The 16,000-nt window shown below is 40.5% G+C and overlaps 1 protein-coding gene across 2 annotated transcripts; it reads left to right on the top strand.

The window, feature by feature from the left end:
- Nucleotides 1–807: 807 nt before the first annotated feature.
- Nucleotides 808–15,477, top strand: LIN7C (lin-7 homolog C, crumbs cell polarity complex component). 2 transcript variants are annotated; one of them, XM_050897821.1, is made up of 6 exons: nucleotides 808–844; nucleotides 6,154–6,272; nucleotides 8,670–8,741; nucleotides 9,086–9,295; nucleotides 11,862–12,021; nucleotides 12,911–15,477. In XM_050897821.1, exons 1-5 carry the CDS (start codon nucleotides 808–810, stop codon nucleotides 12,015–12,017), a joined length of 594 nt encoding a protein of 197 aa, XP_050753778.1. In that variant the 3' UTR covers nucleotides 12,018–12,021; nucleotides 12,911–15,477. The 2 variants fall into 2 exon arrangements, with proteins under 2 accessions (XP_050753778.1, XP_050753777.1); XM_050897820.1 differs by having other exon boundaries at nucleotides 11,862–15,477.
- The last annotated feature ends 523 nt before the right edge of the window (nucleotides 15,478–16,000 follow it).

The following is a 16,000-nucleotide window of genomic DNA, read 5'->3' as shown; positions in this document are numbered from 1 at the left end:
AATCACAGAAGAGAGAGTACATCACTGTCACGTTGCAGACACTTTGAGACCTGTTGAGAACTATTCTCTTTCAAAGCAAAAAATACAAAATGCAGGCAAAAGCAAAGCAAAACATGAAGAGTTAAACTCTTAGAATAAATTGAGTATATAAATACATGTCCTGAAGTAGTCCCCTACTTTTCCAGAAAAAGCTCACGAAGTATGTCATACTAGTACTTACATCAATTTAATGCAGAAGGTAAATGCAATACCTTAGCCCCACACACAGATTAAATTGATGCCAAACAAGAAACGTAAAGCACATGCTTCCCATTTTGCACAGGCAGAACAACATTTTTATGTATGTTCCATCTCCAGGGGCACTCAGGGTGCGCAGGAAGATATGCACTGCCTGTGTGGTGTTTTTAGCGTGTAAAGAGTCCTCAGTCATATTAAGGGATGGGGAGGAAAAAAAAAAAAAAAGGAGAGGGCATTTTCTGGTGAACTTGCCACAATTTTGGCTGGCGCCTGGGAAACAGGCAGCCGAGAGGAACCACGTCCCATTACACTGACGGGCAGGCAGGCAGCTGCCAGCCTCTGCAGGGACCCACTGCCGCTCTGCGCTGTCCATACCCCTTTGCACATCCGAGGTGAACACTGCAATGGCTCCTACGCCACTCACAAGGAAGCCGCACGCTGCTATCGCGATTAACACCGCTGTCACGACCAGGGCCGCCATGCCACCCCTGTCGGCGCCCGCGCCCGCTCCCCCCGCGGCCCTTCCGGCAGCTCTGCGTCACTTCCCGTGCGGGCCGCAGCGAGGAGAAGATGGCGGCGCTGGGAGAGCCGGTGCGGCTGGAGCGAGGTGAGCGCAGCTGCGGCCGAGGGACGGGCGCTCCTGACCGCTCTCTGCTGCGGGCGAGCAGGGGTGGTGGAGCTGCTGCCCGGGCCCGGCCCTGGGGCGCGTTGCCGGGGGTCTGGCCCGAGCCCTTGGGACGGCGTTCCCCGGCCCCCCCTCCCCCGGCCTGAGGCCTCAAGGAGCGGCGCACCGCTGTGCCGCGGCCGCGGAGGAGGCGAGAGCGGGCAGCGATGGCGGTACTGCCCTCTCCGGCCCGCCGCAGGGCTCCTCTCCCCTGGAGACAGCTGGAGAGCAGCCGTGCGGTAGCTGCTTTGAAAGCGTTTTCCTTCGCTTCTGGTTCTCTCGGTGTGTTGGTGGGACTTGCTTTTTCGGCTTTTCTTTATGCAGCCCCCGAAGATTTTTCTCGCGTTTCAGTTTGTGGCTGGGTTTCCATAGATGCGCTCGCCCCAGACCTTCTGTAGATGTCTCTGCTTTGCCTTCGCTAGTGTCAACACTTCTGCCAGCTTTTTGCTCAACCTGCTAGCGCCTTGTGTCTGTTTCTCTCCTGGGCAAACCTGCTCTTGAACACAGCTGAATTCTTAGCTTTAAGTTCAGTCTGTTAGGCGGTGTCTTAGCAATAATGATTTACTTGTTTTTATAGAAGACAACTGACACATGCAGGGGTTCCTCTACACTTGCTCATGGTTCTGCCTAATTCTGTTACCCTCTCACATTTATGTTTTCGTCCTGATTTTCCAGTTTATAGTCTTAATTTGTATTGTTAATACTGTGTAGTGTATAACTAGAATTAGTAGGGAAAGAGATAAAATACAAAACCTGGTTGGGTATTTTTTCTGTAGTATGCTTGCGTCTTTTATCCAGGGCTTTTACGAAACAGTGATAAACTTCCTTCAGGGTGCTTCTTCAGAACTGTGCCAGGTCCGCGGTAGCTCAGTGAACACATGCTTGTATAACAATACATATGATTGGTTTATTAGTGTGTTTTTAGGAAAATAGGGATCGGAAAATGGAATTTAAATTGGAAAAGAGTACTGAGAATGAGAAATCCTGTTTTTTAAAAGGAAAGCAACTAAGTAGAGTGTAGATGATTGGATGAACCAACTGTTTTCCCACTGCCATTCCCATTGGGACCACTGCTCACAGTGCTAGATGCTTTTTTATAGATGTATAACACGCTGTATATACCCACTTTATTGTGTTTGGTACTATCACGTGTTACCTACCACTGAATTCAGTTTTTCTGTTTGCCTAACCCTCCTTCCCATGCCACAAGTGAACCACTTGTGTGAGAGAAGGCCTGTAAATAGTGACTTATGTAAGGACTTTGCTTCCCACTCTGCAGCTCATCTGCCCTCCCTACTCCAAAGCTTGTTAATTAGGGCAGCTGCTTTGGCAGTGGATTAGTTGCTCTTGGTAGGTCTGCGGAGTTAAACCTCAGGCAGCATCCTTCTCCACCTCATTACCCTGCCACTATGCTCTGTCCATGAAAACAAACAAATCTGCAGAGTTACTTAGGGATCAGTCGAACAAAGGAGCTATTTAGTCTTCTGGCACATTGGTCTTTTTAAGAAAAGAAGAAAAAGGGAGCACAGTGTAATGGACCTACAAAAGCAAGAGCTTTATTTACAGAAATAAAGAACCTCTGTTAATTGTATGGGGTTGACTGCAGATAACCTGATGATGAATCATCATCAGCTTGAAAGTGAACATCACTAATGTTGTTGGCATATAGCATAAGAAAAGAGAGAACACTGTAGAAAATGAGCTGATTTAAAATGGTTACCGTATGCTTACCATCAGGGCAATTGAAAATTCTCCCCATCTGTTCTCTCCTCCAAGCAGCATTGCAAACACCAGTACCCAAGTTCACTGGAGGGCAGGGATGAAACAACATTTAACATTTCAAAGTTATTCTTCTGGTTTGGTGGTGATGTGTGATAACTCTACATACATCTTAGGAATCCAGACTATTTGAACATAAGCAGCGGAGGTGGTTAATCAGGAGTATCTATGAGGACGCTGCATTTTTCCTCTTTCTGTGTTTTGTTCACACATGTGCTTGGAGTGGTGGCATCTTGCTGGCTTTTTTTCCACATTCTTTTAGTTTAAATGTATCTTCTTTTTCAGGACTTCAATCTAGTATCCTGTGATCACAAAAAATGATCTGTGAGGAACAGGCAACTGATATAAAAAGGATGAAAAGGTTAAAAGAAAATCCATTTTTTAGTTATGTGTGGATTCCATTTTACAATGAGTTTAATGTTTAATCACCTACCTCTGGAGTTATTTCTGCATCAATCCTTGTTGAAATCCATCACTGAAACAATTCTGTAGTGTTCATTTCAGTCTCTGGTGCTGAACAGTTGGGTAAACTATTGTGTTAATACAGTGAGGAAGACAGGTTTCAGCTGATCATATCCTGAGCAGTAGTTCAGGAGGAAGAAAACTACATCAGCAGAGCAGTCAAAAATCTTTTCTTGAAAATGAAAGCAGATGTGTTTTGTCACTTGTTCCCAGCCAAACTAGTTCCTTTCCAGAGCAGGATTGCTGGGAGAGATTGAATCTTCAGCTGTTGACTGGTAGTGTCTAGTGCAGTTCAGTAGGAGAAAGTTATGCTCATTTCACTTTCAGACTGGTATAATGATGTCCTGTCAACAGGGTAAAACAAAACAACTTGGAGAAAAAAGTGTCCTGGTAATGGGATCCATTGCCTGTATCTACCTGAGCCAGAGGTGCAGCGTGATAAAAGGAGATCTGTAGAGTGCTGAGGACCCAACTTTTATGCTGTGTTTGTTTGCTTTGGGTTTTTACTTTACAGCAGCAGCTTGGTCCTTTGATCTGAAAGCCCTTTTTTATTAAAGTGCATCTTCTGCTTTAGTTTCATCTAAAAGGAATCCAGTTCAGTGTATCCCAGTCCCTTTTTGACAAGCTGATTCTGTGCTCTTAGTCTGTGCTTTATGAAAGACACAGCTGGTTCCCAAACTAGCCAATTTTGCCTTAGGGTATAAAATGCTATGTAGTTAAACATTTTGTCTGTTAGGAGATCCAGGTAGGAAATATATCTAGTTTATTGATGAAACATGGAGGTCAAAAAAAGTGGAGAAATTAGCAAATGGAGTTCTGGGGTCTTCATTTCTGCAGCTACTCTTTGGATCAGTAGATTGCTGTCACCCTTTAGAATTTCCTGCAGTATCCTAATCAAAGTGTTAGATAACAAGTTCATGCACCTTACAGCTCAACATGGTTCATGGACCACAGACTCGAGAACGGCTGCGTAGAACTGTATTCTTTATGAGCACGAAATAGTCATTTGTCTGCAAACATCTGCGAGTATTTAAATGATAGCTGTATTGTAATTTACATACTTACTGGACTTTTTTTCATTAATATATGGAGTGTTGCGGATTGGAAGTGCTGCTGTTGCCATTTGTTCATCATTCTACTTCAAGCTGTTCAGTGCGAGACTTCATGAAATTAAGATAATTTGTACTGCTGTTGCTGAACACAAAGATTACTAACAATGTTGGTGATTTTGAATCATAAAAAGATTGAAAGATTAATAAACCATTACATCTAGAATCTCTTTAATTTCACCAACTATTTTGTATATTAAATGAAATACAAAATGCGTGTTAGGAAATTAAAAGCCTTAGAAGCATTTTTTTCATTTTGTAATTGTACAAATAGCAAATACACATGCTTGTGTGAAATGAGTGCTCTGTAGACTTGGGACTAGTAATAGCTAAAATTTAGGGTTTGATATTTCTTTGCTTTAGATAACTGATGCTTGTAGAGCTTGGAAATGCTTGCCAAAAACCGCCAAGTTCTCATGGCACTTAGAAACCTCAACTCTCATCTTAAATAATTTGTGTCTTCTGGCTGTAGTGATAATACTTGGATGTTCTTCCATGAAGGATTTGTTTCCAGTCCGTGGACGACCAGTCTGTGAGGTTAAGTTGTACCTTGTTTAATTGACTGCACCACCTGATCTCAGTGTAGTAGTCAGTAAGAAGTCTGACTGATAATTCACAGAAGTGGACAGAACATCACTGTGGGTTGTCTCTTGCCAGTGCACTTCACCTTAATTTCAGAACATACACCCCACTGTCTTTTCCTCTTGTTACGTAAATTCTCTCTTCTTACACTTGGCCTTTAGGAGGAGTTCGTGGCTATTGCATGTCTTCTGTGCTGATGTGATGCCATTGAGTAGACGTTCATTCACATGAAAAACGATTGCCTAAAGGTTAATTACAGAAAAAAGGAAGTAATGCATTTGGGATATAGCAGTGTCCCAGACTTCATCCTTTTCTAAAATAATCTGTGCCTTATTTATATAGTAGATTAATCACTGCTTCTTTGCCTTTGTGATAATGAAGGTAATCATTTCTATCTGCTTTTCTGAGAGACTGTTCTACTTCTGTTCAAGGACTTGTGTGATTCAGAATCATCACTAATGTAACACTTTGGAAATATAAGTGAGGGATATGAATGTATTCTACTCTTTCAGAGCTGCCGGGAGCATGTCACATAGCGTTTGATGTCGTGTTTGATGCCTGTCTTGAGTCGTACTGGTCTGGAATCAAATCCTTCACAGGGAGTTCATCTGCATTTATGAGACTATGGACAATGTAAATTCTTAGGAACAAATTTCTAGGAACTGGAACAAAGAGGTTTGGGGTTGAGGATTCTGGACTACAAAGATATTCTCTCTCAACTGAGAATATCAAAAGGAGTTTGGTTGTTTTTCTGAGCACTTTGGAAAAAAAAGATAGGCCAGATAGTTCTCAGCCCTGTTGTAGGGAAAGCATTGAGTGTACCTTTGTTGAACTAATTTTTTTAATATAAAAGGAATGTTAGCATATTTGACAATATTCTAGCTGGTTTTAACAAAATGTTATCTGTGCAGTAGATAAATGATAAAGTTGTGCATATGAAATGTTGATAGTGTGTATATATCAATGAAATACTTCAGCCTGATTTAAACTTCAAGGAAAAATCAGATTGCCTTTAAAATACACATATGGCAGTGATACCTCCAGATATGTTACAGGGCTGGATTGCTGTGGTTGATGTAAAAATAGTGGGAAAATGCAGTGTTTTATTGTAACATTTTGTAGATACATAATTTTATGCGAGAAATGAAACTAATAAGTAGGTTTAAGGTGTATCCAAGTGCACACACACACAGACTGCTCCATTAACTTAATTTAAAACAAAACAAAACAAAAAAACCCAAAAAACCCGACAACAAAAAAAAAAAAACAACTTACATTTCCTCAGGCATTCCTCTTTACTAGTGCTTTATTTTTCTGTAGACATCTGCAGAGCAATTGAGTTGCTGGAAAAATTACAGAGGAGTGGAGAAGTACCACCACAAAAGCTACAGGCTTTGCAAAGAGTCCTTCAAAGTGAATTCTGTAATGCTGTAAGGGAGGTAAGTTAACTTGACGTAAGCAGTTACCTTGAGTTAAAAAACAGTATGCTTTACTCTTTCCTTTTTGTGTTCAGTGCAAAACTCTGATTTTGTTCTTTCTAAAAGCTGAATTTGACTCACATAGCTTAATAGAAAAAGACTTATTTTTAAAAGTCCAAAAGAAAATAATTTGGGATAGTACAGGTGTATTAAATAATGACTCAGGAGCAAATCACTTTTTAGATGTTATTGGCTTCACTAAGGGCAAATCGTGCCTGACAAATTTGGTCGCCTTCCATGACGGGGTTACAGCGTTGGTGGATAAGGGAAGAGCAATGGATGTCACCTACCTGCACTTGTGCAAAGCATTTGATGCTGTCCCGCACGACGTCCTTGTCTCTAAATTGGAGAGACATGGATTTGACGGATGGACCACTCGGTGGATAAGGAATGGGCTGGATGGTCACGCTCAAAGAGTTGCAGTCAACGGCTCGATGACCGAGTGGAGAGCAGCGACAAGTGGCATTCCTCAGGGGTCAGTATGGGGACCGACGCTGTTTAACGTCTTTGTCAGTGACATGGACAGTGGGGTTGAGTGCACCCTCAGCAAGTTTGCTGACAACACCAAGCTGTGTGGTGCGGTCGACGTGCTGGAGGGAAGGGACGCCATCCAGAGGGACCTTGACAGGCTTGAGAGGTGGGCCTGTGCGAACCTCATGAAGTTCAACAAGGCCAAGTGCAAGGTCCTGCACATGGGTTGGGGTAATCCCAAGCACAAATACGGGCTGGGCGGAGAATGGATTGAGAGCAGCCCTGTGGAGAAGGACTTGGGAGTATTAGCGGATGAAAAACTGAACATGAGCCAGCAATGTGTGCTCACAGCCCAGAAAGCCAATCGCATCGTCAACCTCATCAAAAGAAGTGTGGCTAGCAGGTTGAGGGAGGTGATTCTCCCCTGCTACTCCGCTCTCGTGAGACCCCACTTGGAGTACTGTGTTCAGCTCTGGGGCCCCCAACATAAGAAACACATGGACCTGTTGGAGCAGGTCCAGAGGAGGGCCATGAAGATGATCAGGGGGCTGGAGCATCTCTCCTATGAAGACAGGCTGAGAGAGTTGAGGTTGTTTAGCCTGGAGAAGAGAAGGCTCTGGGGAGACCTTACAGCAGCCTTCCAGTACTTAAAGGGGGCCTACAGGAAAGATGGGGAGGGACTCTTTATCAGGGAGTGTAGTGATAGGACAAGGGGTAACGGTTTTAAACTGAAAGAAGGTAGATTTAGATTAGATGTAAGGAAGAAGCTCTTCACTGTGAGGGTGGTGAGGCACTGGAACAGGTTGCCCACAGAGGATGTGGATGCCCCATCCCTGGAAGTGTTCAAGGCCAGGCTGGATGGGGCTTTGAGCAACCTGGTCCAGTGGAAGGTATCACTGCCTATGGCAGGGGGGTTGGAACTAGATGATCTTTAAGTTCCTTTCCAACCCAAACCATTCTATGATTCTCTGATTTTGAGAGTCTGTCCTTACTGGCTGCTAGCAGGCTGTTACCCTCTTGGAATGTAAGAACGAACAAAGTACCGATTGCCTCTGTTTCTTTTAAGCCAAATCCATGTCACCTTGTGCATCTCCTTGAGGTGGAGCCTTGCACCACCTCATCTTCTTTCCTTATAATCTTTCGGAGATTTTTAGGTGATTGAATATGGCCTGCTATTGCTATTGGTGCTACTGCTGACAATAACACCTGGAATGATTTAAAAGATCTGTTTGTAGACACAGGTGTCATCTTAATGTTTTCATCCTATTGAGGACAGTGTGTTTATTGCTTAGCAAGTCCAAATGATTGGCAGGTAGATGTGAGGATGTGGGTTAGTTCTCAGTGTAAGCACCTCCTTAGCATTAGTGTTCTTACTGCCTCTGTGTTTTCGATACCCTTTTTTTCTTAAGATATTCAGTCAGTTGCATCAGTTGAAGGAAAATATGGGGGTTTGGGGGGAGGGCTGGGTTGTTGGGAGAGCTTTGAAGAGCTGTCCTTAAGTGATGTTGCATGCATCCTTATTGAGGAGTTCCAGCTTGAATCAAGCAAGAGAAGGTAGTCATCCATGTCTCCAGTCAGGTGTGTTAGACTGGCCATAAGCATTTCTAAATTCATGATGAGGTCTTGAATGCTGTGGAAGGAGAGAAGATTTGGGTTGAGACCTAGATATGCATGGATTAACTGAACAATAAAGATGCTGAGAGAGTTGTTTCTTCATAGTATGGTAGATTGTCGCTTGACACCTTGTAGTGAATCAGGGAGTAACTTCTTATTAGAGGTGTGTACTTTTTAATTTAGACATTTTTGAGTTGTACCTGATATTTTGTTATATTATCTAAGCAGAAAAATACCTGTTTTCCCCATACTTAAACTGTTTTGTCTCTAAAGGTGTATGAACACGTATACGAAACTGTGGATATCAGCAGTAGCCCAGAAGTTAGAGCTAATGCAACAGCAAAGGTAAAAGCCAAACTATAACTTGTGTAAAATACAGTAGTTTGTTACTTTAGAAGCAGAAGAAGATTATTTAAAATTCAGAAGGATATTATCTAGATGTCTGATAAAATAAATAAGCTTAACGGGTTGTTAAAAGGTATAAGAAGACTTGTTATTTTTCTTTCGTTTTAATTTTATTCTTGGAGTTCTAAATTTTTCATACTACTGTTGGTATCTAGGGAATTAATCTCATTTGTCTTAATATTTAAGTACTTTGAGATGATAATACTTTTTCAGCCTGCTCACTGTGTCTAGCTAAGGGGTCTATATTTAATTTCTTATGAATAGGAAAATCTTGTTTCTTACAGGCCACTGTAGCTGCATTTGCTGCTAGCGAAGGTCATTCCCATCCCAGAGTGGTTGAACTACCCAAAACCGAAGAAGGTCTTGGATTCAACATTATGGGAGGCAAAGAACAAAATTCTCCAATCTATATCTCTCGAATTATCCCTGGCGGTATAGCTGATAGACATGGAGGCCTGAAACGTGGAGACCAGCTGCTTTCTGTAAACGGAGTGGTAGGAATTGGTTTTCACTTTATGTAGCAGTAACTACTTGTTTCCACTTGGGGGCATACAGAGAATATACATGGCACAAGCTCGGTGTCGTCTTTTAATCTTGGCAAAATAGTTTCTTTTTGTCCTTGCAAGAACAACTTGCTTAGGTTTCTACAGAGTTGTGTGCATTGAGAGTTCTAGGATTATGCTTTGGTTATCTATTGCAACTGGGAACTGTACTATTTATGTCAGTATTTCAGATTCTGCGGGGTTGTATAAATTTAGTCAAAGTATTGTTTTGTGAAATAGTAACTGCTGTTATGGCTTCCTCTTTCATCCAAGTTTCATGATACAGATTTTAATTAATATAGTTTTCTGCACCTTCTAAGGTAAGTAGTAAATTATGCTATGTTGCGTTAGGGTGACCAGATTGTCATTATCCCAGTAAAAATGCTACTGCATAATGAAAGATATAATAAGATGGACCTACAAGGTGGTGTTATCTTCAGTTGCGTGGTATTTTTTTTTCCTTCCGCTTAAGTGTACTGAGCTTCAAAAACAGACGCTCTTTAGCATATTTTAAGGAGTATATGTCTAAAGTGCTGTTGTGGATATTTATTTTTAATAAGTATCCTATTCTGAAGAGCTACAATACAAAAAGCAAAACACGTGGTGACTGGAAAGAGGAGGCTATGGACAGGCTTTGACTTAAGGCAGCTGCTAGTCAAATGCATGCAAATATCTCTCAAACCCTTGCTTTTATTTACAGAGAAGCTGTATGCTAGCTTAAAATTAATGTTTTCATCATTACATCTGCAAACCCAATTTTATTTTAAGACTGAGGGTCAAAGTAAATCCTGAGCGTTTTAACCTGAGTGGGTTTTTTTGACACATGAAAGGGATAGAGACTTACTGGGTGTCTGTACTCTGGGAATTCCCTGCTAGCACAGATGTCTGACATACTTGGCTCCTGACTATTACCTGGGAGTCCAACTGTCCTTTTCAGGAGACGTAAGAGAAATCATGGCCGTAGTGATGCAACTGTCCTTGGCCTAGCCTTCCTGTAATTTTGAAGCATTGGGGGACAGGTGTAGAACTGTCTTCAGGTGAGGCCTTCCTCACCCACAGACCCTCTTAAAGAAAACAAAACCACCACTCCACCCAAAACTGAACCTGATCATCAGACAGTTCGTACAGCTTACAATGACTGCGTGTGTGTGCATGCACATGTATAAATCTATATAGCCATTGTAAGAATACAGTGAGTGAGTGCATAAAATACTGTTGAGGATGCTAACATGGTCTCAGAAGAATCTTCTTCTTCTGATGTTTACAGATGGAATCCTGTCATCTTAATACATGACAAGCATTTTCTTGTAATTGTGATTTATAATTTAATAATCAAAAAAAAAAAGATTGCCACTGCCAAGACTGCAGAGAATGTGCCTTAAAACAAGTTGGTTTTTTTTTCAGCTGGGAGATTTTGAGCGTACTCCAGAATTTTAGGTGTTTTGAGATAATTAAACATAGAACTTTACAAAACTTTTATTACCAGTTTGAAACAGAACAGCCTACACATCCACTTGAATAACAAAAATGAAAACATTCAAATGTATGTGTTGTCTAAGTCTGATAGAAGAGAAATAACTTGGGTTTTTTTAACTGTTGTCTTTCTTTCTGTAAGTAACTTTATAGTAACGGGGAAACCCTCCAATCAACAGGTACATCACCTGCCTTCTAGCTTCTAATAGCACCAGTGGGAGGTAGGCTTGGGGTAGTCCCATCATTGTGTTTAATAAGTTTGGGAGAAATAAAGTTTTGCTGATAAAATGTGTGCTGTCCAGGAATGTATATTTGGATGCAGTTGTTGAGAACCGTTGCTTAAAATTTGTAATTAGATGAATCTAATATAACCCTAATAAATTTTGAGAGTTGTTTTAGGAAAGTATTTTTATTCTGTTCTTACTGAGTTGGGTCAGGCTATTCTTAATCAGTTTAGAGGAAATTAACTTGAATACCTTGCATTTACTGAGAGACATGTGGAGCACTAAGACAAGCAACACACTACCTGTTCGCTGCTCTGTTGCAGGTGCCCAGTATGCTCTGTTTTGCCTTGTAACACAGGATAACATCAAGAAGGCAGCTATCTTGCAGTTGTCTCTGGCAACTTATGAGGCAAATTGAGGGTGACTGCTGAATTTAAAATGCATGCCAAAAGAAGAAAAACAATCTTGAATTTTAAATAAGCGTCCTCCTGAAGTTGTTGATTTTTAAGTGTAATTTCATAATTGCCTGATGTTATCCTTATTTCATTTACTGTATGTAAATACAGAATTTAATTATTCAGCATAAACCTAACCAAAAGTTTTGCACTACTCTTTTGTTAATACTAATTAGTATATTTATCATCACCTCTTATTGATTTGCTGAAGAACAAATCCTGAACTTGGGTGGCGTTGTCCTTGTGCAGTCTTCAAACTAGAATAATTCAATATTTGATTATATAGAAGCTGTACAAAAAATGGAAAAAATCTGTTTTCAGTGTGTGTCTTTACTAATATTATACTTAATGCTTTATGCTTTGCAGAGTGTCGAAGGTGAACACCATGAAAAAGCCGTAGAACTGCTGAAGGCAGCTCAAGGAAAGGTTAAATTAGTTGTGCGATACACACCAAAGGTCCTGGAAGAAATGGAGTCGAGATTTGAAAAAATGAGATCGGCAAAACGCAGGCAGCAAAATTAACATTGTATGCAATAACTTAAAGAGAAAATATATTCCATTTACATGTTATAGTTTGCTTTGTTATTCAGCTGACCCAATGACTGGGCTACAGAAGACCCTGTCCTTTTCATAGAATCACAGAATGATTGAGGTTGGAGGGACTCCTGGAGATCATCTAGTCCAGCCCCCCCTGCTCAGTGGAGGCTTGGCTAGAGCAGGTTGCTCAGGACTGTGACAAGCTGGGTGTTTAAGCATCTCCAAGAATGGAGACTCCAGAAGATCTCTGGGCAACCTGTTCTAGTGGTTTGATTTCCCTCACACTACGAAGGTCCATTCTTATGTTTAAATGGAGCTTCCTGTATTTCCATTTGTGCCCATTGCCTCTTGTCCAGTCACTGGATGCTACTGAGAAGAGTCTGGCTCTTTTTTTTACTCCTCCCTGTGCAGCATTTACACGCATTGGTAATATCACCCCTGAGCCTTCTCTTCTCCAGTCTAGATAGTCCCACTTCTCTCAGCTTCTCCTTGTCTGTCAGATGCTCCAGTCACTTAATCACCTTTGTGGCCCTTCGCTGGACTCGCTCTTGTGTGCCCATGTCTGTATTGAACTAGGGAGCCCAAAACTGGACCCAGCACTTGAGTTGTTTCACCAGGGCTGAGCAGAGGGGAAGAATCACCCCTCTCAATTTGCTGGCAATGCTCTTCCTAATGCAGACCAGGAGACTGCTGGGCTTCTTTGCCACAAGGGCACACGGTGGCTCACGGTCAGCTTGGTATGGTTCTCTGCAAGGCTGCTTTGCAGCTGGGCGGCCCCCCAGCCTGTACTGGTGCATGGGGTTATTCCTCCCCAGGTGTAGGACTTTGCACTTTCCTTTGCTGAACTTCATGAGATTCTTGTTTGCCCTTTTCTCCAGCCTGCTGAGGTCCCTTTGAATGGCTCGCTGAGAGTGTGCTCTGTCCCGTCACCTGTGGTGTTTATGAAAATGCTAAACAGTATGGACCCCAGTACAGACCCCTGAGGTGCATCAGTAGTGACTGGCATCCAGCAGGACTTTGTGCCACTGATCACAGCAACCCTCAGCAGTTCAGCTGGTTTTAGAATGTTTTCAGTCTCGGTGTGTTTCACAGTTTAAGAGGAATGTGTACTTTTAAAATGGCCTGAGATACCCTGAAAAAGCATATATGTTGATATTTCTATTGATTTTTTTGATAAATCTCTTCTGTGTCAGACCTTTAAGCATGAAAGTGAATTTACAGATTTTTCAAAGGCATTTAATAAGACATACTTGTACAATTGGCATCCCTTTTTTCCTGTTTTCTTCTGGCATTACTTAACATAGAATCTGCAGGTTTTTTTGCCGAATGATTTTGGAAAAAAAGATTCTTATGTAGCAGTATTTTGGCACTTTTCTTAATATGTTGTATATCAACTACAAAACCTAATCATGATCTACTGTGTAGCTGATAATGATACCAGATTTTGTAATGTTTTGGTGAGTACATTATTTTTACACTTCTGCTAAATTGTAATTCGTTACTCTGGAAATTGTATTACCTCGCCTGTAAATAATTTACAGTTGGTGTTCTCATATAATGATTTTGTAATAGCCGACATTTACAAATTTGCAACAATCATTCCTGTAACTTATATTATTTTGTACTAATTTTAAAGCAGTTAAGGGGAAATATGTAATTGTGTATGCAGTTCTGGATTGACTCTCTAGATGTATTTTTATATTCAGAAACAGAAGATATATTAATGTAGTGCAAAAGAATTCCAGATGTTTCCCTGACTTTCTGCTGTTTAAAAGAAATATTCATCTTAATTGTCATACCTCTCTTGTGTTTTCAGTATGTTCTATTGTAGTCTTATCTACAGACTGACTGTATTAGTCTTGGAATAGCTGGTACCTAAATTATTGATTATTACATTTATAAGAGTAAAATGTTCTGAGGCTTATATGCCAGGTTACCGTGACATGTGAACTTGTCTGGGGTTTTATTACTGACTGCTTCTGACTTGGAGGATTCTTGTTTGTACGACAGCAGTACTACATCACCATTGCTATAAAACTTCATGTGGAATGGTGCTATGGTGGTGGTAATAAGGAAATCTCCAGCTATAAGCGATTAGTGTCTTATCTCAAGCGTGGTTGATGGTGGCACGGTTTTCGTGTGCCGTTTTGCAGAAAACTTCTGGACAGAGGTCCACTACTTGGAATCTACCAGGTTTGAGGCTGTACTTGTGTGGTTTAGGTTTTGGGGGTTTTTTGTTATGGTTTTTTTTTTTAAGCTTCACCTTTTGGTATATATCTAGAATTAACTTGATTGTCTACTGGGTGTCTGTTCACTTGTATGGCAGCTATGAGTGCATCCTAATTGACTGTTAGTAATTTCATTCTTAGAAGCTTAAACTGAAAAGTACAGTTCTTACTATGGGGCTAATCCCTAGTCTTTTCACATGGAGCAGTATGATCCGTTGTGAAATAATTCAGTATGTGAAAGAAAGGAAAAGGTTAGCAATCTAAAAATGACAGCATGAAGTTTGTGCTTTGTCAGTTGATCTATTGGAAAAGAAAAAAATGTGATTGCTACAGGCAAGTGAGAAATGTGATTGCTTTCTGCATGTTTGTAAGCATGGTAAGCCTGCAAAGAGAAATTTGGATTTTAAAGATACTGATAGTTTGAAAATGCAGTATAAATATTTATCAGTTAGATGACATTGAGCACTGAATTGCGTGGTTGATTATGTGTCATAGGCCTCTTTCAAAAGGCCTCATGTTACTGATACAACCATGTTGTTGAATTGTATATTTTTATGGAACAACTGATGTTTAAAGTGTTGAGACCAAAATCACTAGTTAGACCAATTGTGGATGTGCTTTAATTTAATTGTAAAATAGTAGAGATTCGTTTTAGAGCTATATATAAATATATATATTAAAGAAAGGTATGGATACAAGATAGAAATGTGCATTTTAAAACCTGCATCCCTTGTGTTACTGAACAAAGCGGTGTGTTTTGTTACTCTACGGAAATATTTACTCTAGTGCAGCTAGAGCTGCTAAATGCAGTAGCATTTTCATTCTGAATTGTAGCATTTGGATACAGTTTGTCAACTACAAAATGTGGGGAGGTGTATCTGGGAATATAAATTGTACATGTAGAATTTAATAAGTTTTTAAATTGCAATGACAAAAAAAAATCCAATAAACAGACAACTCATTAACAGTCATCTTTAATACTATGAAAACCCTATAATATTAAGGGAAGGATGGATTAAAATATGCCAAGAAACTTGATCTCTGTTACTACTGAGCAGTGCCTGTACTGTGTTAATATGCAGTTCCTACACACTTGGCATACTTGGGTATGCAAACAGATTAAGAAGAGGTATCATTTCTGCAGATAACTTCTGCATCTATTGCTGCTGTGAGGGATCTTTGGGTTTTATCAACAGAAAAATAAAAGTTAAATTTCATGTGTGTTGTGTTTGTGCGTTTTTCTTCTGACTTTCCATTTTGAGTACTGTTTTCAGACTGCTATAATTGGGTGTTTATAATCTGTAGGGCATAACATAAACACCCTGCATGTGTGTGGGCGTCTGAAGGGAAAAACTTTAAATCTGTTATTAGTTTGTTCTCCTGATTTGCTTACGGATCTTCCCTTTTCTACCCCAATGTTTTGTGATTTGTTGGAGAAGAAAATCAGAATGCTATACAGTATCTATAATACCTTGGACCTCCTGCAGTTTTGAGACCTCCTTAGTCTCAGCTGCATAAACTCAAATGATGCATATTATTCTGAGTCAGATATTATCTTTTAATTGTTTGAAGCAAGTATCTCAAGTAATGAGATGTTGAATTTCTGTAATTCCTTGTTTAAAGACCTTGTAAGGTTGTCAGCTCCTCAGAAAAATGTGCCTGGAGTTATAAACTGAGATAAAGGTAGGAGAAAATGCTTCAATTCTGAATGTAAAAAGACTTTTTAAATGTAGGTAGGCT

Source organism: Gymnogyps californianus, chromosome 5 (assembly GCF_018139145.2).
Source record: "Gymnogyps californianus isolate 813 chromosome 5, ASM1813914v2, whole genome shotgun sequence".
Lineage (NCBI taxonomy): Eukaryota > Metazoa > Chordata > Aves > Accipitriformes > Cathartidae > Gymnogyps > Gymnogyps californianus.
This window is presented reverse-complemented; position numbering and strand designations above follow the sequence as displayed.

Bases quoted from the DNA above. Each gene is read 5' to 3' on its own strand.
- LIN7C (XM_050897821.1), top strand. From the start codon at position 808: ATGGCGGCGCTGGGAGAGCCGGTGCGGCTGGAGCGAG. The intron at 6,273-8,669 runs GTAAGTTAACTT...TTGTCTCTAAAG, and splicing joins TCTGTAATGCTGTAAGGGAG to GTGTATGAACACGTATACGA. The intron at 9,296-11,861 runs GTAGGAATTGGT...TATGCTTTGCAG, and splicing joins TGCTTTCTGTAAACGGAGTG to AGTGTCGAAGGTGAACACCA.